Below are 23,105 nucleotides of genomic sequence, written 5' to 3' on the forward strand. Positions count from 1 at the left end.
TGAAATAAACCTTATCTAAAAATTCTAGAAGAATTTAATACACGTCTTAAGTGATATAAATTTAAAGTCGCACGCACTATATGAAAAAGATCTTTGTATGAAATAAAGACATGTAAGTAAATTATTATTTGAAAAACACGTATGGTTGTCTATGCAATATAAATTTGTAAATTATACGTTGTGATAGACTCTTGAAGAGTTTTTGATTAATTGAAGAACAAACTTTTATTTCTTTCTGTATATTGAGAAATATTAAATGTATATAGTTTGTTCATTAGTAAAGAAGTCCTGAAGTACTTCATATGCATCAAGAATTATAGATATTTGATCATTTGATAAGAAAATTAAGATCATACAGTAAGAATGGAACAAATATATGGTCTTGGAGTACCATCATTGTCACAAATAAAAATTTATATTATCATTAATGTGTTATGTTCATATCTACTTAAAATTTTAAATTTTAGTATGAACAAAATTGTATACACACATGAATGATACAATTAGTTGGATAAATATTGATGTTCCAGGAACCCTTCAATAATTTAGAAGTCAACATATACTCTGGAAGAGTTATAGAAATACGATCATAGATAATATACGATGATATTTTAAAAGTGATAACAATAATCTTATGAGATATATTATCACCAAAAGAATTACGGATCATATGTGCATGAGGGGAAGACATATTCATGTTGTACTCTTTTTTCTTTAGCTCAGATTTTGTCCCACTGAGTTTTCCTGGCAAGATTTTTAACGAGGCAACTTGCAAATAGTTATGAATATGAAATTTATATTGCACTCTTTTTTCCTTAGATCAGGTTTTGTCCCACTGGGTTTTCCTGACAAGGTTTTTAACGAAGCAACTTTAAATCATGTTAACATACTTGCATTTTATGAAGCAAGTAGAGAATGTCTGGGAGTGAGATCATTGACATAGCATATTCAAGAAACATATGAATTGCACTCTATAAAGAAGTATCAACACAAACAGTTCTCTATTAAGATAATACTGCTTGCATCGCTCAACTAAAAGGAAGGTACATTGAAGGAAATATAATTAGAACGCATTTCACCAAATTCTTCTTTATACATTTCAAGAAAATGCATATTAGTGTTCAACAAATTCAATCAAGTGTCAATTTTGCAGACTTATTCACAAAGTTATTACTAGCATCAACATTTGAAAAGACGACATATTGAAATTATTCGATTAGAAGATCTCCACGAATGCCTTAATGAGGGGGAGTTAATTCATACTGCACTCTTTTTCTTTTGGCCAAGTATTTCCAGTAAGGTTTTTAATGAGATAGTTTTTGTGGACATCCAATAGGGAGTATTATGAAATATTATTTATGGATGTCCAAATTACCAAATTAATTATCAATATTAATGCTTGGTTGTATTTTCCTTTATTACATTGATTTTGTTTCTCATTCTTTTAGTCATATTTTTGAATAGGAATTCGCCCCATTAGAATAAAAAACTGAAAAAATTCTTATTGAGTTTCTCTTTCTCTCTTCATATTCTTCTTCTTCTTTTCTTGTTATCTATTTTATATTATTTTATAACAATATACTAGATTTTATTATATTTTTGACAAATTTTTAATACTAGATTTAGTCTTATGAATTCTTTTTTTTCCCTTTTTACACAATAAATTAACCTAGATTTTGGTCAATTTTCCAAATACATACATACATATATTTAGAGTGTGTTTGAAAGTAATTGTATAATTACTAGCAACTGTAATTAATAGAGCAATAATTACAGAGTCTAATAATTACATTATATTTTAAAATACAAAGTGTGTTTGAATATGAGGTAGTAATTACATATGAATTCCTAATATCTTATTTAAAAATAATTAAGTAATTACACCGAAAAATAAATTTTTTTTAGTAGTTAATGTTTAAAATAGAAAGTTTTTAGTAATTACACTCAATTCTCATGAGGGGCCATGAAAATTGGTGAGTGTAATTGGAACACCTCAAGTACCTCCAATTACACTGTTAGAATGTAATTGCATGGTCAAACAAACATGTCAAATTGTGTAATTACCTTCAATTACACATAAATCCAATTACACTGTAACTTTCTAAACACGCCCTAAATCTATTTATTAAATTTAGACAAAAAGGTATAAATTTTAAATTAAAGGAAAAGTCTAAAAAAATCAACTGCCAATAAATATAGCAATCCATATGTTTATTAACATTTAATTACTAATGCACTTTATTATATGAAAAAAAGTCTATCTCCTTCCAAACAAACCTGAAAATTTGACAAAAATTTCTCCAAGGCTTATTCAGCTCAAGCAAATTAAAATTGAGATATTTATGATATGACTCATTGATAAATGAGATTGCTCGAAACTGAATCACAGTAACAAATATAATGCATATTTCATGAATTAACTTGAGTATAATTATGAAAACCTACACTGCATTTGCTTTCAAGTACAGGAGAATGATAGTTTGTTCGTCGACGCAGCTGAATGTTTCGATATGGTTCGCTTCATGAAGAAAAAAATTGATTTCAGACCATTGTTCCATGCACACAACTTTGGCTGCAGAGTAAACCAACCTTGCATCCTCTGCATTTTTTTTTTTTAAAAAAAAGATAAGTTGCATAAGCATAAACGAGTTTATAGAAAAACCAGTGTTGATTACAGGTTGTTATCTTGTTTCTAGGTGCTTTTCGAAATAAACACACACCCAGCCTTATTAATATGAGGGTAAATAGTGGCACAAGTATTTAAAATTTTTGAGTTTATAACCAGCAAAATCTCAATGATTTTTTAGCAACATAAGTACTAATATTTGTAAAACTGTAATTTTTATCTAGTTTTATGAGTACAGACTTCATTATAAAGCCCACATTTTAAATCATTTATAGGTCTAATAAAAACATGTAGTATAAATTATTTTTAAATATTCTTTTAATAAATTCAAATGAAAAAAAAATTTATAGTTTTCACTAACAGTACTTATGCCGCTAAAAAAATTATTAAGTTTATGCCATTTACATACTCAAAACTTTAGGTAGTTATGCCGCAATTAACCCTTAATATGAAATATAATAAGAACATAATTCAGCCATTCATTAAGCGAAAACGAGTTTGACACAAATGCTTGTCATACCTGCAATTGAGGCCAAATCAAGAGCATTGGGGACGTTAGCCTCAGCTTCAACAGCAGCTTTTGAAGCTGCAATGCCGACTGCCAAGCTTTGTATCACATCCAAACCAGCACAAATGGAAGAAAGTGTCCCGCCAACCAAGCAATCACCAGCCCCGGTAAGCCTCACAACTGATGCAGGAAGAGCAGGAAGATGATAGCAAATAGAAGAGTCTCTGATTTAGTACAGTCAGAGAAAAGTTTACGAGGACAGGCTGAAGCGACGGTCTTATATAAATTTCTTCCAGTAACATCTTGTTTGTACCCTTCATGATCAACGCTCGTAAATCTTGGCTCTCCATTAGAGCATAATAACATTCCCTTCGAGCCAAGTGTGACAACAACAAATTTGATACCACCTTTGGAGCAAAGATTCTATGTTGTCATTTTCAAATGAAGAGAAAGAAAACTCGCTTCCACCAGTTAAAGCATTAGCCATGGAAATAAGTTCATATTCATTTGGCGAAACAAAAGTTACCTGAAGAAATCCACCATAAGACATGTCAATTGTTATAAAAGAAAATCCATAAAATAGAGCATATGATGATCTTGATATAATGGGAAAGTGGTACAACACTCACATACTTGGCAACCGACACAATTCTTCGAGATTTTGCAACTGATACAGGCTCAAACCACACTGGAGTATTCGATGATGCAGCTACTGAGAAAGTGAAAGGAACCCATATTAACAATATATTAACAGAAGAGAACAAAGGGAAATTGGATAAAGAACAAGAGTTTATGCAAAGTACTTTGGCAAGAAAATTCTAGAGCTGAAAGATTCAGATTCGCATCAACCATCATAACAGGAGCAGAATGAATATTGTGCTTGAATTTCTGGATCCAATCTGGTGTAAGATACTTCTCCTACACCATGCACCATAAAATCAGCTTAACTCAATGGAAATAACTACATTAAATAATACAAAGATCAAGTTTTGGGAGTGCTAATTTTATGCTGCCAAAATTTAATCCTTCGTGTTTAAGTACTTACAATAGCTTCCACGCTTGCAACACCAGCCACCACCTCTCCGGTAACATCAAATATGTTGCTTACAACAGCAGTCTTGATAACATCCTGCCTCAGAATTCCTACTCAAAAACCATTATTCCAAATAAATAGTTGAAACTTACATTGGCCCAAACCTTTTAGACATAAAACACCAAATTTTGAAGAGAGAGAGAAACTAAATAAATAGTTGGAACTTACATTGGCCAAAACCTTCTAGAGATAAAACACCAAATTTTGATGAGAGAGAGAAACTAATATAGGCAACATGTAATTAAAATGAGACCAAATCAAAAGTCTCAATGGACTAAGCATATTTGGGGTTACCTTTGGTTGATAGCTCAGCAGATTTCCAGTGATCCAGCAACATATTTCCTTGGCCAAGAAAATATACATTCAGTGTCACAAATACTAGTATATTTATACAGCTGAATTTTAATCAGCAGATAAAATGGCATGAATAAACTTATGTGTATAAAATCTCTACAACTGAATTGGTCATGATGAAAAATAAGAATTTAAGCATTTCACTCTTCTTTGAGAAACAACATAAATATGGCCTGCACTAAGCCTATAAATTACAATAATAAACAATGGTAGCAAAGTACCTGCCATGTCAAGACCCAAGACACTAATCATAAAAGGTTTTGTTGCAAGCTTTGACATGCACTCTGCAACATTTCTTGCTACACCACCCAATACATAGTTTATCTGAGAGTAAAAAGATCCCAAAGGAAAGAATTATATAATTCTCATATATTGTAACAAGAACCTATTATCTGAAAGAATATATAGGTATTTTTCCCCTCTAAACTTTGTCCTTAATAAGTTTGTACCCCCCAAATTATTAGCGATGTTAAATATTCCCCCTCAGCTTTGAATGTTTAACAATTTCATCTCCGGAAGTATAATCACTACCATATTTTGCCCCCGGAACTTTTATTTGCTATAACAAAAGGGATAAGATTTGACACTCGAAAAATTTGAGGGGCAAAATATGATGGAGAATATTTAACACAAGTCTCATAATTCACTATAACATCAATAATAATTCAAGGGGCATGATTTTTTTCAGCCCTATTTATTCTATCTGAAAAATGCCTCTAATAGAAATTGCAAATCCATTCCATTAAAACAAAGTTTAAGCCACAATGAAATGGCAGCCATTATTCAAATGGGCATTACAACAACATGAAAATAATGCATTTTTCATAGCCATTAAAAAGGCCTGGAATGAAAATACATACAATACATTATCAAACGAGCGACTGAAGTAGAAATTAAAAGAGTAATTGTATACCATTCCAGGAGTAGTGGTCCTTGGACTTGCAGGAGTTGAAGGAGTGGCATGAATGTCCAAAACCATACCACCAATGATCACAGGCTCAAACACTTCACTTTCCAATTGCCCATTACTGACTAACCCCTTTCTCACAAAACATAACAATAATAATCAAACACAGGAAATCACCAACCAAAATGTAAGAAACAAAACAAAAAGGAGTTACAATAAACTCACTGGTTGAAGAAAATGAGTGGGTTGATACGGCTGTAAAAGGTGATGAGAAATACAATCCAATCTTCTGCGAGCAGTGCTGTCCATAATGTGTTGAGTCTCGATTCAAACAATTAACAGAAAAGAGAGGATTTTTCGATTGTTGTAGCCAATTTCCCAAGGTTTCTCTCTAAACCCATTTGCCGCCGCTACCTTATTTTACTCCGATCAGGGCTCGCCGCCGACCACCTCTGGATTTAGTGAGTAAATTTAAAAAAGTCAAAATTACTTGATAATAATCTTCAAGTAAATTGAAAATATAATTGTTGACTTTTGTCTCTAATTTGTAGTTATTTTATTTATATATTAAATATGTAACTAACAGAGAATGAAAAACAGACAGTTTGGCCGAGTGGTCTAAGGCGCCAGATTTAGGCTCTGGTCCGAAAGGGCGTGGGTTCAAATCCCACAGCTGTCAATTTATTTTAAGATATTTGTTTTGATGTCGTTTTTGTATTTTCTATGTCGTTTATTGACTTAAATTTCACTGTCGTTTATTGGTTCATAATTGTAATCTCACACAATCAATAGTAATAATTGTGCCTTAAGTTTTAAGGTTTTTTTTTTTTTTTTTTTTTTGAATAAAAGATAGTGTTTATTCAATAACTTTCAGTAGCTACAATAGACCTTAACTCTAAAGGAGCATTAGCCTCACTGAAAATACAATCTGACTTTAAACTAGACGCTCTTGCAATGCAATGAGCAACCTTGTTAGCAGACCGTTTAACAAACATTAAAGAAATATTATTTAAAGTAGAAAGAAGCTCTCGACAGTCTCTAGCAATTAGACCAAATTGTGATGGCATATTGATCGAACTTTTAATCGCCTGAACCACCATTAAAGCACCGGTCTCTATCACTACATTTAACCACTTCTTTCGTTTGATCCAACTTAAAGCCTCTTTCACCCGAATCATTTCAGCAACTTCAGGTTGAACCAAGCCAATTCGGCTCCCAGAAATAGCTTCAATAAGTTGTCCATTGTGATCCCTCGTTATACAACCAAATTCGAACTTGTTTTCCGCTTGAAAAATGGCACCATCAACATTAACCTTAACCGTATTTAACATTGGTTTCCGCCAGTGCTCATTAACATTATTAATATCATCAATTAATAATGCCCCATGTTTTTGTGTTTGAGCACTTAACCATTGGTCAAGGACGACTCTAGCCGATCGTACCACTTCATACGCTGAACAAGTTTTATCATTCCACACAAGATCATTACGGACCGCCCAAATCTTCCAGCTAACCATAGCTGCTTCTCGCACCACATCCGGAGGTTTAGAGGCTATTAAATCGAAAAACCAGCAGCTGAATTCAGTATAGTTTGCACCAGCAGCGCTCACTATAGATAAGGACCAGCACGATTGACTAAAGCTACAGCCAAGAAGAATGTGAAATATTGTTTCAGCAGAAAAATTACAAAATGGACACATCATTTCAATATTCACATGTTTTGTGTTCAGCTGAACTTTAGTTGGAAGACACCCCGATGTTGCACGCCATAAGAAATGTTGAACCTTTTGAGGAATATCCAATTGCCACAGCTTTTTAAAGCCATCTGTGTTCTGCACCAAGTCAGCCGTGGTAGTTTCCTGCTGCAAATAAGAGTAAGCACTCTTAATTGTATACAAACCAGATGAAGACTGGTTCCAAAACCAGAGATCTTCTTCCACAGAGTCGCTGAGTTGAATTGCCATAATTAGCTCTTTATCCCTTTCTTCAAATAAATCATTCAACGCCTCTATATCCCAGTTTTTCTGCCCAACCGAAAAACAAATTAGAGACCATTTTATCTACCAGAGCAGGGTGGCTGGAAGCGATGAAGGGATTTTGGTTGTGGGGAAGCCACGGATCACGCAGTATACTAACAGATGTCCCTCCTCCAATCGATCTTCTTGCACCAGCACAAACCAGGTCATTGGCTTCTAAAATGCTTCGCCAAATAAAACTGGGATTTGGACCCATCTCAGCCGTGAGGTATGTACATGTAGGATAGTATCGAGCTTTGTAAATCATGCTTACCAAAGAATTCTCATTGGTCAATAATCTCCATCCCTGTTTTCCAAGAAACGAAAGATTATAATTACGAAGGTCCCGAAAGCCAATACCACCCTCATACTTGTGGCGACAAAGTTTCTTCCAACTCATCCAACTCACGCCCTTACTAGAAGAATTAGACTGAGATTTCCACCAGAATTTGGACATCATTCCTTCAAGATTAGAGCAGATTTCCTTAGTGAGTAAGAAGACACTCATAGCATAACAAGGCAACGCTTGGGCGACAGACTTTAAAAGAACTTATTTGCCTGCTTTAGATAAAAATCTACTCTCCCAAGAGAATATTTTCTTCTGCATTTTATCTTTAAGGAAACCAAGTATTGCATTCTTGTTTCGACCCATTGTACAAGGTAATCCCAAATACATACTATTTTCCATGGCTTCATTTATACCCAGAGTAGTACACAATCCTGCCCGAGTACCTTCATTAACATTTTTACTGAAAAAAATAGAGGACTTGGCTTGATTAACCTGTTGACCCGAGGCTCTTTGATACACATTGAAAAGTTGCAACACTCTTGCAGCCTCCTCATTATTAGCCTTGCAATAGACATAGCTATCATCAGCGAAAAGCATGTGAGAAACACGAGGCGCACCCCTTGCAACTTGACAACCAGTTAACCAACGATTGTGTTCATAATGTTTCAAAAGTGAAGATAACCCCTCAGCACACACCAGAAAAAGATAAGGTGAAAGTGGATCACCCTGTCGAATTCCTCTGCCTGGGATTATAGGGCCCATTACTCTCCCCCCATGTGTGACATTGTAGGACACAGTAGTGACACAAGACATAATTAGAGCAACAAAATGAAAATCAAAACCCATTCGGATTAGCATGGCTTCTAAAAAAGTCCACCCAACTCTATCATAGGCCTTACTCATGTCAAGTTTAAGAGCCATAAAGCCTTCTTTTCCCATTCTTTTCCTTTTCAAATAATGCATGATCTCAAAGGAAACCATAATATTATCCGAAATCAAACGACCCGGCAAGAAAGCACTTTGTGTATTAGAAATAACATCAGGTAGAGCTTCTTTCAATCTATTAGCAAGAACTTTAGAGATAATCTTATATAAGACATTACACAAGGAAATTGGTCTAAGATCACTCATATGTTCAGGGAGTTTTTTCTTAGGGATTAAAACAATATTTGTCTTATTTAAATCACTAGGAATAACTCCAGTAGAGAAAAAGTTTCGTACCATAGTAATAATATCTTCACCAACAATGTGCCAAAATTTCTGATAAAATCCCGGGGTCATTCCGTCCGGTCCAGGAGATTTTTCTGGGTGCATTTGAAACAAGGCTTTTTTAATCTCCTCGCTTGTAACATCACTAACCAACTGATCATTCTGAACTGCTGTTATACGGGGCTGTATACAAGCAATTACAGCCCCAAAGTCCACGGCTTCAGCTTCAAAAAGCTTAGAGAAATAGGCAGATACAACAGTAGGAAGTTCATCCTCCCAACCAACCCAATTCCCCACATCATCTCTTAATTTTTGGATAACATTGTTACGCCGCCTAGCAGTAGCTTTGGCATGGAAGAACTTCGAGTTTTGATCACCTTCCCTAAGCCACAGCTGCTTGCTCCTTTGTTTCCAAAAAATCTCCCTCTGCAGTAACACGTTATTAAGCTTAAGTTGGGCTGCTTTATAACTACTAATTGCCACCGAGTCTCTCCCATTCTTCCAACGACGAATTTCATCTTTACATTCCTTGATTCTTGCTTTAAAATTACCCGAGTAGTCCTTTCCCCATTCAACAAGAACCTCTCCACAACCCTTAATCTTTTCCATAATCGAACTTCTTTCATATTGACTCCAAGTATCCTCAACCACCTTATAACATAATGGCTCTTTCAGCCAACAATTTTCAAAACGAAAAACTTTGTTAGTAGAAGTCGTATGACTCAAGTTAGCGGGTACCAAGTGTAAAGGACAATGGTCCGAGGTTGAAACTTCCAAGTTGTATAGCTTGACCGTAGGAAACAAACTCAACCACCTTTGACAAACCAGAGCTCGGTCTATACGCACTTCAATCCACTCATCCGTGCCACGCCCACGTTCCCATGTGTACGGGTAACCACTCAAGTCTAGATCATGGAGTCCACACTCATCTAGCATCCCACAAAAGCCTTCAATTAACCAGTTCGGATATGGATTTCCACCATGTTTATCTTGTTGCGATGTAACATTATTAAGATCACCCACAATGCACCAAGGTAAATCATACTTAGCTTTTAGACCGCTGATAAGATCCCAAGTCTTCTTACGGTAAGCTTTATTTGGCTCCCCGTATAAACCAGTTAATCTCCATCTCCCACTCTCCCTAGCTTCTATTAATACATCAATGTAGTTTGGACCATAACCAAGTAGTTGGACTTCCTCCTCATGTCTCCATAACATAGCCACTCCTCCACTTCTACCTTGAACATCCGCAGAAAACGCCCCATCGAAACCAAGTGATACTCTAAGCTTCTCCACAGTATCCTTTTTTGAAAGAGTTTCACATAAAAAAAACAAAGTTGGGTTTCTTTTGACCCACAAGGTCCTTAATGAATTGATAGGCCCATGGGTTCCCAAGCCCATGGCAATTCCAAAATAATAGACTCATAATGCTTGGTGGGCTTGGGAACCAAGACCCACCTGTAACATGTTTTTTGGCTCAGACCCAACAATACTTTCTTTTCCCAACAATGATTTGTCCATGTTGCCCATAGCCACGTGATCCCTCAGACTTACCATATCCATTCTTCTTTTTTTATTTTCCAACATAATAGTCATATCCTTCTCACTAAGGTTGACTAATTCTTCCACTTTATTGCTATCAATATTCTCCCCAGACTTTTCCAAAACTCTCTCCTTTCCATTATTATCACAGCCATTTTCTCCAGCTGGTGCAGTGTAATCCGTATGGCCTGATTTCATGGAATCAATTTCCATGATTTTCGTAGCAGTATCAGCCAAAGTTTCAGCCGAATTTGCAGCTTCTGACCGACGAACAGAGCCTCCAGTTGCCGATGAAGAATCTTCATTTCCAGTCTTCAACCATTGTGCTCCGATCAGATAATTCTTCCTTCGCATTTGTGCCTTCATTCCTAAGCCATATGGCTTCCCAAGTTGATCAAAATCGTGGTCAAAACATTTAGGACAGAAGCGCTCAGAGTGACCAATGATCCCACAAATGAAACAAAATGTAGGCAAATGTTCGTATTTGAAATTCGCCCAGATCCATTCTCCATTTTCTTTGCATAGCTTCATACGACGCTTCAATGGTTTCTCAATATCAATAGTAGCTCGAACCCGCAAGTAATCACGCCAAATCCCGTTGAAGTTCTTCGGATCTGATTTCACATAGGCACCCACATACCCTCCTGCACTACGCACAACTTTCTCCATCATAAACCCGGTTCTAAGATCATGTATTTGAATCCACATGTCTATTTTGTGTAGATGAACCATTCTCGGGTTCTCCCCACTCTTCAGCCTATGAAAGATCAATGGAGCCTTATTAAACGTCCATGGACTACCATCTATAACACTTTGAATATCAAGTTCGTGATAAAATTGAAAGAGGTATAGATTAGTCTCTAATTCTTTGACATACACTCCCTTCCCCGGCTGCCACAAGGAGGCCATTAAATGTCTCATGGCATCAAAATCTACAGATCTTCCAGTCAAAAACTTCCCAACAAGACACCATCTATCATCAAAAATAATTTCCTCACCTTCCGTATCCCCTTCAATCAATACTCCTTCCTCCTCATCTTCAATATTAATTTGGTCATATTGATCAGCTAATATACTAGCACTATGACTACTTGACGCCATAGCACGATCACAAAACAAAAACCACAACAAACAACTTCAATATTAATTTTTTCAACGTGTTTTATGTTAGTAGTACTGTAATTTTCATTCAATTTCATTAATTTTGCTTTGAATTTATTAAAAAAAATTAAAAGTAATTGATACTGTATATTTTTGTTCAAACTCAATAATTTAAAATGTATATTTTTGATATCACTGTCGTTTGCTGACTTTTTTTTGTCAAAGAAACTGGCAACACACACTGACATAAAATTATAATAATAACTGCCTCACTTCACGAACGTGCATCCAAAGGCTATGCCTCCGGGACTAGGTGAAACACAAGAAGAGTCTTTGCCAAGTACCCAAAGACGTAAAAATAATGCTAAATTTGCTAATATGTGAGAAGAGAAAGGAACAAAAAAGAAAGAAGAAAGATTTGTATTAAAATAATTAAATAAAGTAACACAACATCATATTGTCGACTCATTTAAACAAGAGAAAACATTTTTATTATAATGCAAGTTTTCTTCAGGTAATATATTCTTAATTCTCATAGTTCCTATAAAATGCAAATTAACAAAAATGGATTACATATGGAGACATTTTGTACAACCACTACTAGCACTACTCACAACACTAATATTTCTATATTCATTTAACCCAAAAAAGAACTATTCTGATTATCTTTTTCATTTCACATTATTAGAAACTAAGGAATTTGCAGATTGGAGCAGAGTTTCCAATTTGGACACTAAGCTGGAAACATAGTTCTTTAAAGTTTCATGTGAAGTTGCCTGTAAAAGGGTAATCTTATCAGCTTGCAGTACCTCAAATTGCTTCTTCAAAAACCTATTAAGGCTGGACTCTGCAATATTAACAAGACTTAGAGATGCATTTGTGTGCATATATTTTGTCACAATAATTCCTGCCAAAAGTTGCTGATCCGCCTTAACGAGCTCCAAAACAAAATATGGCATGATGATCCTCCTAAAAAGTAGAATTGGAGATGATATTAGACATGACTCCAGACGAGGATATGAGAATAAGAAACTCGATTGTATTGAGTGACTCATCCCACCCTTCCCATGGTACAATATTGGATTGTAACTCGGATGAGAAATTGCATAATCTCTAGCATGTAAACTCTAACAGATCCCGATATCTGTAGATCATCAGAGAACTTTACAAGTCTCTTCCAAATTACATGTCTGACTTGCTTCAAATCATCCAGATCACCTTCCAATTTACTCACAGAAGACAAAATATGATAGAAGTGCTGGCGTTTCTGAGATTCACCAACAGCCAATTCTTGCAGAATGGGCTCCAAAACATTTAAGTAGAAATGGGGGAAGATCTTGAAGTTCAGCATCACCATTTGGAGCATTTATTGCATCAGAATAAACTTCTGCAACAGCTCTGAATCCACAGCCTGAAAAAAGCATAGCTCTCCCGAACATGAAAATTTCAAAAGCAGGATCACCAGTTAATCCATAACCCCATGATTCTCAACACTACATAATCAACATTAACCGTGCTCCAGCCCTGACTTGGCAAAACATTATCCTCAATCACAAGCCTCATGAAAGCATTAAGATGTCTACTTAAGCAATCTGGACTAAATACAAGAATTTCTTCAGCATCAGAAAGAGCCATAATTTCCTTCATTTCATTAGTTAGTCGCATCCAAAAGTTTAAGAGGATCAGAAGGCAGTCCTACCAAGTTGAATCATCTGGAGGAGTGCCAAATGAATGATATAGAGGTATAATTACAGTCATATACTGCTTTATAATGTCCAAAGCATCAGACAGGGCCAAAAGTTTGATATACTTTCTGCAAAATTCAAAGCTCTGCTCAAGTTGACATACAAACCCCTGATGGTTTTCAGGCCTCTTATCAGAAAAATCTGTCCTAGACTTTGTCTCCAAATTCTTCAACAAACCGAGGACATAATGTTTATACACATCCTTTGATGACACGAGGCCATCTGGCACTGAGTCAGCATAAATGCTATGGAGGTTTTTTACCATCTTTGCTAAGACTTCCAAGCTGCTCTCATCAATGTGTTCATAGATTTGCAAGCATATGATAGAAAAAAAAAATAAAGATATCAGGGACATGTATAGAATGTGGAACATTTAATAATTAATGGAAAAGCGAATCACCAGTACCTGGTGTCTGTTTTTCTTTAAATTTTCTCTGAGCAGGACCTTCACACTCGACCCCGTAGTAGTGTAACAAGCAATATATCATTCCCACATTCATGATGCTACTAATTTCTTGGTAATCTTTTCGTCTTCTCAGATGCTCTTCTATTACTTCTACACCACTAAAAGCATCCACAAGATTTAACAGAAAGGAACAGCAAATAATGTCTTTCTCTTCAGTAATAGAGAGGCAATCAAATCATCTTTAGGAGCAAAACCGTTTCTTGCTAACCAAGAAATAACGGTAACCACAGCCTGTGTTCTCACACTCACATATTGTGTTCTAGAACTTTTTACTCAGTTCAAGTAACCATGGAAGTTGCAAAGCAGCAAATGACAAAAGTTTTCCATTTTCTACTAAAAGAGGTAAGAGTTTTTAGAAACAGAAGAAAGAATATCTTTTATGTTACTGATATGTACATTTCGATCCTCAACTGCTTTAAAACCACCTTTTAGGTGAACTATGCCGTCTGATACTAACATATTTGAAGAACCTTGAATTGAGAAACTTGGAGAGTTTGACCCAGTCAACGTCATTAAAGTCTCACTCACACTGGCCTTGCATATCTAGATTTTTCCATGCAGAAAGCAACTCGCTTATAGATTCTTCATCACAGTGGCTAAAAGCAAAACCAAGTAATTGTTTTCGAGAATTAACATCCATATTTTCAAGTGCCGGACCCCTTGCTATTGCAGCACATAAGTCCTAAGCTTGACCATGTCCTTTCTTGGCCAAAACAAGGCAGAGATCAAGTGCCAGTCGCAGATCACCAGCAACTGCATGCAGCTTCTCTAGCAATAGCTTCCTGCACGTTAATAAGAGGCTATTACCAAGATAGTCTAAAGGAATAACAATAAAATAAAAAAGCAATAACAATAATAGAAAAGCCAAGTTGACTATGAAACATGCTTATTAAATAACATGCAGATGCAATTAACTTTAAGGATATTGACACATCATCATAACACAATGCAAGATGGTATATAAGAATTATTATGCATTGTAAACAACCAAATAAAAAGGAAAAGAAAAACAACTTAAACTTGAAGCAGAGAGAAACTATTTACTCCAATTTGATACTTACTTCAGGGCAAGCAAGACTTGAAGCACAGAAAAAATATTCCCTTGCAGCTTGAATGACAAGACTCTCATGCCAAGGCAACAGAACTTGTTTGTACCCCTTAAATAGTTTCTAGCAAGAGAAAACTTCCTGGCTTTAAGCAGTCCTCTACAAAATTCCATCAGCATATACTCTGGATCTAGGAAAGTAAACGCTTTTTCCTTCATTGACTGCATATCACGCCACATCTGATCATTTTGAAAGTATAAGACGAAGAATTTGCTTGACATTGGCACACATAATATGGGCAATCAAATTATTGATATTTTAATTCATCTGCAACCTTTTATAATTCAATTTTAAAAATTGTTTGCTATAACAATTAGAAGACGAAAGACTAAGATGAATAGGGAGAAGTTTGGTGAGAAAATGGCAACACAAATTAAATTTAAAGCAAAAATAAAAAAGACAAACTATATATACATATATAAAATGAAAACCAAAAATAAAAGTAAAAAAAGTTTTAAAAGCCGTATGTATATAGGGTGGTAAGTAGAGACAAAAGGCAGAGAGAGAAAGGTTTCGTCCAAACCAAAGTAAGCCTTATCTCTCTTCTTCTTCTCCCTCCCAACCAAACTAAACAGAGCTATCGAAGTTACTCACTCTCTCCCACACTCCTCAAATCCCTTATCTCTTTCCTCCATACCCCTTTTCACTTTCTCCAATGGAGCCCTTAAAGTCTCCCTCTTCGCCTGATTCCACAACACCAACAACAACCACCATGACGCCGCCTTCTTCATTCTCAACAGGTTCGTTTTCTCCTTTTCAATATTCCGACCTTGTTGATGCTTCTTCTCCTTACAATTTTGATGATAATGGTGAGAAGGGTGCTGGGGTTGTTAATATGCTTAGTGGTGGTGTGAGACCAATTGCCAAGGTTTCCATTGATGACGATGATGTTGTTGTTGATGATGAAAGTGATGACGATGGAGTTTTGTATGGTTCGAAAGTTGGGGTTTTGGAGGTTAAGGAAGAGTCGGCTGTAGTACTTGGGGTTGAGAGTTTATTAGAGGGTGGAGGTGTTACTCCTCAGAAACAGGAGGAGAAGGATTTGGTGGCTGACAATGGTGTTAGTAATGATGACAAAGAAGGGGATAAGGTTTTGGTGGTGGAGAAAAGTGACCATTTTGATGGTGAGGAGGTAAAATTAGAAGCTGAGAAATTGGTTAAAGAATATGGTGGGGAGTCAGGGTTTAGGGTCAGTGGAGATGTAGAAGTTGAACAAGGTAAAATTGGGGATAGTGGAAATGATGTTAAAGATAGCTATGTGAGTTTAGAAGAGAAGTTGGTACAACAAGTTGTCCCAGATTCTCAATCTGATGAGAATATTGTTGTGGGGTCTGTTATTGGTGGTGTTGATGATGAAGTTGATACCAAAGGAGGAAAAGATGGAGGGATAGAAGCTGATTTTGAAGTAGATAAAGGTGCAAATGATGAAGAAGTTTTCTCTGGTATGCCTTTAGATTCTGATTCCAATGTAAATATTGTGGTGGAGCCTGATATTGTTGGTAGTGTTGAGGAAGTTGATACCAAGAACATATCAGGAATAGAAGAAGAAGGGGCGTTAGAAGCTGGTGTTCAGAAAAATAGCCTTGTGGTTGAGAAAGGTGGTGGTGATGATGATGAAGAAGTCCAGTCAGCTGACACTGTTGATCTAAAGTCGATGCCTAAAAATTCTGAATTGGTGGAACCTGTTGTTGGTGGTGTTGATGAAGTTGATACCAAGAACATATCAGGGAAAGAAGAAGGGGTGTTAGAAGTTGATTCTGATGTTCAGAACAGAAGCCTTGTGGTTGAGAAAGGTGATAATGATGAAGAAGTTCAGTCAATTGACACAGTTGGCCCAAAATCGATGCTTACAGATCCTGAATTCAATCGAAATGTTTCAGTGGAACCTGTTGTTATTGGTGGTCTTGATGAAGTTGACACCAAGAACGTATCAAGAAGAGAAGAAGCTGATTCAGAAGTTCAGCAGAACAACCTCGTGATTGAAAACGGTGTTGTCTCTGATTTACCAAAAGATGAAACTTTGCAACAGGATGAAAAGTTAACTCATAATACTAGAAGTAGTATTGAAGAGCCAACCTCAATTATAAACCGTGAGATGATGGTAGAAGGTGAAAATGAGGAGAAACATCTTCCTGAGGAGTATGGTGAGATTGATGGTTCTGGTACAGATGATGAAAATGAAGATATTGTCTTTGGAAGCTCTGCCAAGCAGTTCTTGGAAGAGTTGGAACGAGCATCAGGAGCAGGTTCTCATTCCGGGGCTGATAGTTCGCATGATCATTCGCAGAGAATTGACGGTCAAATTGTGACAGACTCGGATGAAGAAGTAGACACTGATGATGATGAGGGAGGTGGGAAAGAGATGTTTGATTCTCGCAAAGATTGGCAAACTCTTTTGAAAGCAGCTACAGGTGCTTCCTCGGATGGTGGCAATATCACTATAACTAGTTCAGATGGATCCAGACTTTTCTCTGTTGAGCGTCCTGCTGGTTTAGGGTCCTCACTTCCATCAGTGAGGCCGGCCTCCCGTCCTACTCCTACTCATTCGAGCCTTTTCTCGCCATCAAATCTGGTTGCTGGTGGAGACTCAGAGAAAAGCTTGAGTGAGGAAGAGAAACAGAGATTGGAGAAGTTTCAACAGTTAAGGGTGAAGTACTTAAGACTTGTTAAGAGAGTAGGTGGCTCAATTGAGGATTCAATAGCAAGACAGGTTCTATACCGGTTGGCACTTGTTTCGGGAAGGCAAGCTGGCCAAGCATTCAGCCTGGAAAGTGCAAAGGCCAAGGCTCTCCAGCTTGAATCAGAGGGGAATGATGATTTGGACTTTTCCTTGAACATACTTGTTATTGGGAAAACAGGTGTTGGCAAGAGTGCCACCATAAACTCTATTTTCGGAGAAGAGAAGATCCCAATTCATGCATTTGGACCCTCCACAACCAGTGTGAAGGAAATTGTTGGAACCGTGGATGGAGTCAAGATCAGGGTTTTTGATACTCCGGGTCTCAAACCAGCTGCAATGGAACAGAGTGCTAATCGAAATATTTTGTCTTCAGTGAAGAATGTCACAAAGAAATGCCCACCTGATATTGTTCTCTATGTCGATAGGCTGGACACTCATAGCAGAGATCTTAATGACATGCCAATGTTAAGATCAATCACTTCTGTGCTCGGCCCTTCGATCTGGAGAAGTGTCATTGTTACTTTGACTCATGCTGCATCCTCTCCACCCGATGGACCATCGGGTACGCCCCTGAACTATGAATTGTTTGTTGCTCAGCGGTCTCAAATTGTTCAGCAGACCATTGGACAAGCTGTTGGTGATCTTAGAACTATGAGTCCAAGTTTGATGAATCCTATATCACTGGCTGAGAACCATTCCTCTTGTAGAAAGAATAGGGATGGTGAGAAAGTGCTCCCGAATGGTCAAGCTTGGCGATCTCAGTTGTTGCTCTTGAGTTATTCTATGAAGATATTATCTGAGGCAAGCAACCTCTCAAAACCACAGGAGTCAGTGGATCACAAGAAGCTCTTTGGCTTTCGTTCTCGTTCGCCTCCCCTTCCATACTTGTTGTCCTGGCTTTTGCAGTCGCGTGCTCATCCAAAACTTTCAGGTGATCAAGGTGGAGAGATTGGTGATTCTGATATTGATTTGGATGACTTGTCTGATTCTGATGGTGAAGAAGAAGATGAGTATGATCAGCTTCCACCATTCAAACCTCTCAGGAATTTCCAGATTGCTAAGCTTAGCAAAGAGCAGAAGAAGGCATATATGGAGGAGTATGATTACAGGGTGAAACTCCTTCAAAAGAAGCAATGGAGAGAGGAGTTGAAACGGATGAAAGAAATGAAGAAGAGGGGTGGTAAGGTTAGTGCTGAAGAGTTGGCTTTTGCTGGTGAAGATGACCCCGAAAATGGAACTCCTGCTGCTGTTCCAGTTGCCTTACCTGATATGGCTCTGCCTCCTTCTTTTGATGGTGATAATCCGGCTTACAGGTACCGGTTCTTGGAGCCCACTTCTCAATTGCTGGCAAGGCCGGTATTGGACACCCATGGCTGGGATCATGATTGCGGTTATGACGGTGTTAACCTTGAGCAAACCCTTGCCATTGTCAACCGTTTTCCAGGGGTTGTTGCTGTTCAAGTAACCAAGGATAAAAAAGAATTCAATATCCATCTGGATTCCTCAGTTGCTGCTAAGCATGGGGACAATGGATCAAGTATGGCTGGCTTTGACATTCAAAACATTGGAAAACAACTTGCATACATCGTCCGTGGTGAGACAAAGTTCAAAAGTTTCAGAAAGAACAAGACAACTGCTGGAACATCTGTGACATTCTTAGGTGAAAATGTTTCCACTGGATTCAAAATTGAGAACCAAACTGGGCTTGGGAAGCGGGTTGTGTTGGTGGGCAGCACTGGAGTTGTCAAATCACAGAGTGACTCGGCATATGGAGCGAATTTAGAAGTGCGTCTGAGGGAGGCAGATTTTCCCATTGGCCAAGATCAATCCTCTCTTGGACTGTCTTTGGTGAAGTGGAGAGGGGACCTTGCATTGGGGGCTAATTTGCAGTCTCAGTTTTCTCTTGGAAGGAACTACAAGGTAGCCGTTCGTGCAGGGTTGAACAACAAGCTTAGTGGTCAGATATCAATTCGAACAAGCAGTTCAGAACAGCTCCAACTTGCACTGTTTGCCATTCTTCCAGTTGTTAGGAGTATCTACAAGCTCATCTGCCCCGGGCCTGGTTCGGAGAACTATGCACTCTACTAGATTATATACATGTTTAGTTTCTCATTTTGATTACTATTATTATTGTTATTTTACAATTGACATGAATATCAATCAGTCTGTGGCTTTTGTTTGTCATTGAACTGATATGCTTTCTTTCATTGTTAGTTAACCTTAAAATGTTTTATATTTTGCAAATGCATTGAGATGGAACCTTGAGGTGAGATGAGGTGAGGTGAGGGAATGTTATAAAGTTTGGTAGCTTTCTTTTCAGTTAGTTAGTACCAACTTTTTTGAAATATGTGTTGTTGGGCATCTGTGGTGAAATGGGAATATTTTTCTTTATACAAGTGTAGATTCAATTCAAATATGTTTCTTGATTAGAATGCATGCATGCATGAATGCATTGATTTTGGAGTTGATCTGGACTCACGAATTGCCTCTTAATCAACCTCTTTGCTTGGAAACACATACTGTAATATTTTTTTCATAGCGGTATTTATTATACTCACAACATCATTCCTTTAAATTTTTGAAAAATTTCAAATAGTTTATAATACCGAAAATTAGTTTGAAGTTTTTTGGTAGTAAATTGAAATATCACACTCTATTTTTGGTACTATAAACTATTTAAAATTTTTCAAAAATTTATAAAAATTAATTTATAATTATAATAAATACAGTTATAAAAAAATATTCTGATATATATTTCGGGCGTGAAAGAGATTGGAATTATCACTTCTAAAAAAATAGTGTTGGTGTATAGGTGAGTTCAATGAGCTTAAGAAGAAGCATTCTTCTCCAACTTTGTCCAGTGTTACCATAATGTACTGAAGAAAAAGAAGAAGAAAGAAATAAACGATAAGAGCTAAGAACAGACCAAAATCCCCAAAACTTATAGAACCGCCCCATTGTCCAAGGTGGCCACCAATCCCAGCCGCCCGATCTCTCTAAATGGAGGCCACCTGTCGTTTTTTAGCTGAAGAAGCTCCGAAGGGTCACCCCAGAACTTGTGGCTAATGTCCTTAAGGTACAAACTGAACCAGCTTTAGCTTCAAAGTTCTTCCATTGGGCTGGTAAGCAAAAATGTTACAAGCAAGAGTTTTTTTGTTTTTTGTTTTTTTGTATAATAGGATAATGGATGCTTTAATTAAAATGGCTTATTTAGATTTGGCTTTGTCTATTTATGAGGACTTTAAGGATGATGGTTTGGTGGAGGAGAGGAGAGTGTTACTTTCATGATTTTGATAAAGGGTCTTCACAGGTTTGGAAGGAAATGAAGAGACAGAGTTGAACCTGATGTTATAGCTCATACAACTATAATCAATGGTTTGTGTAAAGGAGGGAGGGGACATTGGTTCAGGCTTTTGTTGTAGATGGGAGAGTTGGATAGGCTTGTCATTTGTTGAATTGAAGGATTTGATGGATTCAGAGTAATGTTAATCGAGTTGACAAGGCACACAAGCTCTTTCTAGGGCCAAACTCTGAGACTTTTAATCCCATTGTGGTGTCTTATGCAGAGATGAAAAAAATGGATGAGTTTTGTGAGTTGCTTGTGCAGATGAAGAAGTTGGGATCTTCTGTCATGGATGATTTTGCCAAATTCTGGCAATGGAAGTGTTTGAGGACTGGAAAGTCAGAGGTTATTATAGTGTGTTGCAATCTACAATAAACTGATGGAGGCTTTCCATAGAATTGGGATGGCAACTAAAGCACTGTCACTTTTAGATGAAATGAATGATATGAATGTTTAGCCAGACTCATCAACTTATATTATTGCAATAGAGTGTTTTTGTTGAAGATGGAAATGTTAAAGAGGCTTGTGCTTGCTACAATAGGATAATCTAGATGTCTTGTGTTCCATCAGATACACTATTCATGCTTGAAACGCTGCAGATATCCTTGCAGTGGTAAGTGAGATGATGCAAGAATGATGTCCTCCGGATGATGTTGTATGCTCTGCTGTTATATTTGGAATGTGTAAGCATGATGTTATAGAGGAGGCAAGGAAGGTCTTTTCGAACTTGAGAGAGCGCAAAGTTTTAAGTGAAGCCAGGACGATTGTGTATGATGAAATACTAATTGAACATATGAAGAAAAAGACAGCAGACTTGGTTGTATTTGGATTGAAATTTTCCGGCTTAGAATCTAAGCTGAAACTTACTTTCTTGCCTACAAATTAACTTGGAATCACCTTTGTTCACACTTTAAGCTTCTCATGTTAATGCCGCAATTTCAGAGTGTTGCTTTTGGGGTCATCAAGGGAGCTGCCCATGATGCTATTAAGTGTCATGGTGTCTTAAACAGGTTATTCACTTTCACTTAATTCTGATTGGAGAATGTGTTTGTTGCTTCATAACTTATGATTGTACTCTTAAATTTTTGTATACAAACCTAAGGATTATAGATTTACAATAATTTTAAGTATGAAGTAAGAAGCAGAGATTTCTAGTTTGAATTACATCATATGCTATGTACATGTTATTGATATATATATATACATCATACATGTGAGATTGTTTGTTGTAGCCCTTATTAATGCTTAAATGTGTTAATATGGTACTCCAATTTCTTATATTAAAATGAACCTTTATACTAATAAAGAATGCTCGAGCCCGCAAAACCCTAAGCAGCAGAGTTTGAGGCGCTTCTGCAGTTCATGTTGAGTTTGGGAAAATAGTTGGAAGAGGGGAAAGAGGAAGTTGATGATCCGACCTTCTTCTAAAGTCAGCATTATTGCCATGAAGAAGCATGGTAACTTTATTTAATGTTCACACTTGTACTTTTTTTTTTCTGATAAATTATATCGACGAGTTTGAGCATGTCGATGACCACTGAGCTGGGAAAATTGTTGTTGAGTTGAATTGAAGGCTCAAACAAATGTGGGGTTACCCTTACCTCAATTTATTGGATGATCATAACTGTGCTATATTAAAACCATTGAAGTAGATGGTTTTGCCTAGTTTGAGTGCATGTGCATCAACAGCATTAGTCTGGAAAAACCAGAAAAACCAATTTTACTTTTGTTTCTGTTATTTAGTAAATCCAACTAAGTGTGTTATCTGATTATTACATAGTCTAGCCAGCCACATGTACCAAGATAATGGTTCTTACTCTTGATCTTGATTTGCCAAAGTGGCTGTACGCCGAGGAGTTTGCTGGCCGGTTGTTGTGATCTCTGTTGACTAATCTGCTTACCGAATTTCTCACAATTTTTCAGTTAGTATATATATTTTTCTTAAATTTGTAAATGAGAAGGAAGAGAAGAGGGAAATGACATAGGATTTAGCCATTTCTTGAGAGCCTTCTCTTACATTAAAAATAACAAAAGAAAAAGGCATTACCTTCCAGGCAAGTTGCATTGATTCCCCTGCTGCTTGCATCTGTTGGTGCCCACACTTTTCTTTCTTCACCTGCT

The 23,105-nt window shown here is 36.8% G+C and overlaps 2 protein-coding genes, 2 non-coding genes and 1 pseudogene across 4 annotated transcripts; 4 read left to right on the forward strand and 1 right to left on the reverse strand.

The window, feature by feature from the left end:
- Positions 1-2,171: 2,171 nt before the first annotated feature.
- Positions 2,172-5,996, reverse strand: LOC115717236 (pseudouridine kinase). Its single transcript, XM_061115917.1, is given in 12 exon segments — positions 2,172-2,277; positions 2,446-2,599; positions 3,147-3,341; positions 3,344-3,558; positions 3,560-3,660; positions 3,764-3,846; positions 3,938-4,052; positions 4,180-4,277; positions 4,522-4,569; positions 4,803-4,905; positions 5,495-5,620; positions 5,714-5,996. Coding segments are annotated over 12 exon segments (1,371 nt in total). The 5' UTR covers positions 5,798-5,996; the 3' UTR covers positions 2,172-2,228.
- A 91-nt stretch (positions 5,997-6,087) lies between these two features.
- On the forward strand, positions 6,088-6,167 carry TRNAL-UAG (transfer RNA leucine (anticodon UAG)). Its single transcript has one exon. It is a non-coding gene; the product is annotated as a tRNA-Leu (tRNA).
- A 9,262-nt stretch (positions 6,168-15,429) lies between these two features.
- On the forward strand, positions 15,430-20,037 carry LOC115716380 (translocase of chloroplast 159, chloroplastic-like). Its single transcript, XM_061115926.1, has one exon. It carries the CDS (start codon positions 15,617-15,619, stop codon positions 19,727-19,729), a length of 4,113 nt encoding a protein of 1,370 aa, XP_060971909.1. The 5' UTR covers positions 15,430-15,616; the 3' UTR covers positions 19,730-20,037.
- Positions 20,038-21,110: 1,073 nt separating this feature from the next.
- LOC115716381 (pentatricopeptide repeat-containing protein At4g20740-like) lies at positions 21,111-23,105 on the forward strand (annotated as a pseudogene).
- LOC115718289 (small nucleolar RNA snoR109) lies at positions 22,824-22,901 on the forward strand. Its single transcript, XR_004011871.2, has one exon. It is a non-coding gene; the product is annotated as a small nucleolar RNA snoR109 (small nucleolar RNA).

This window comes from Cannabis sativa, chromosome 5 (assembly GCF_029168945.1).
Source record: "Cannabis sativa cultivar Pink pepper isolate KNU-18-1 chromosome 5, ASM2916894v1, whole genome shotgun sequence".
Taxonomy (NCBI): Eukaryota; Viridiplantae; Streptophyta; class Magnoliopsida; order Rosales; family Cannabaceae; genus Cannabis; species Cannabis sativa.

Coding starts and splice junctions, on each gene's coding strand:
- LOC115716380 (XM_061115926.1), top strand. CDS start 15,617: ATGGAGCCCTTAAAGTCTCCCTCTTCGCCTGATTCCACAACACCAACA.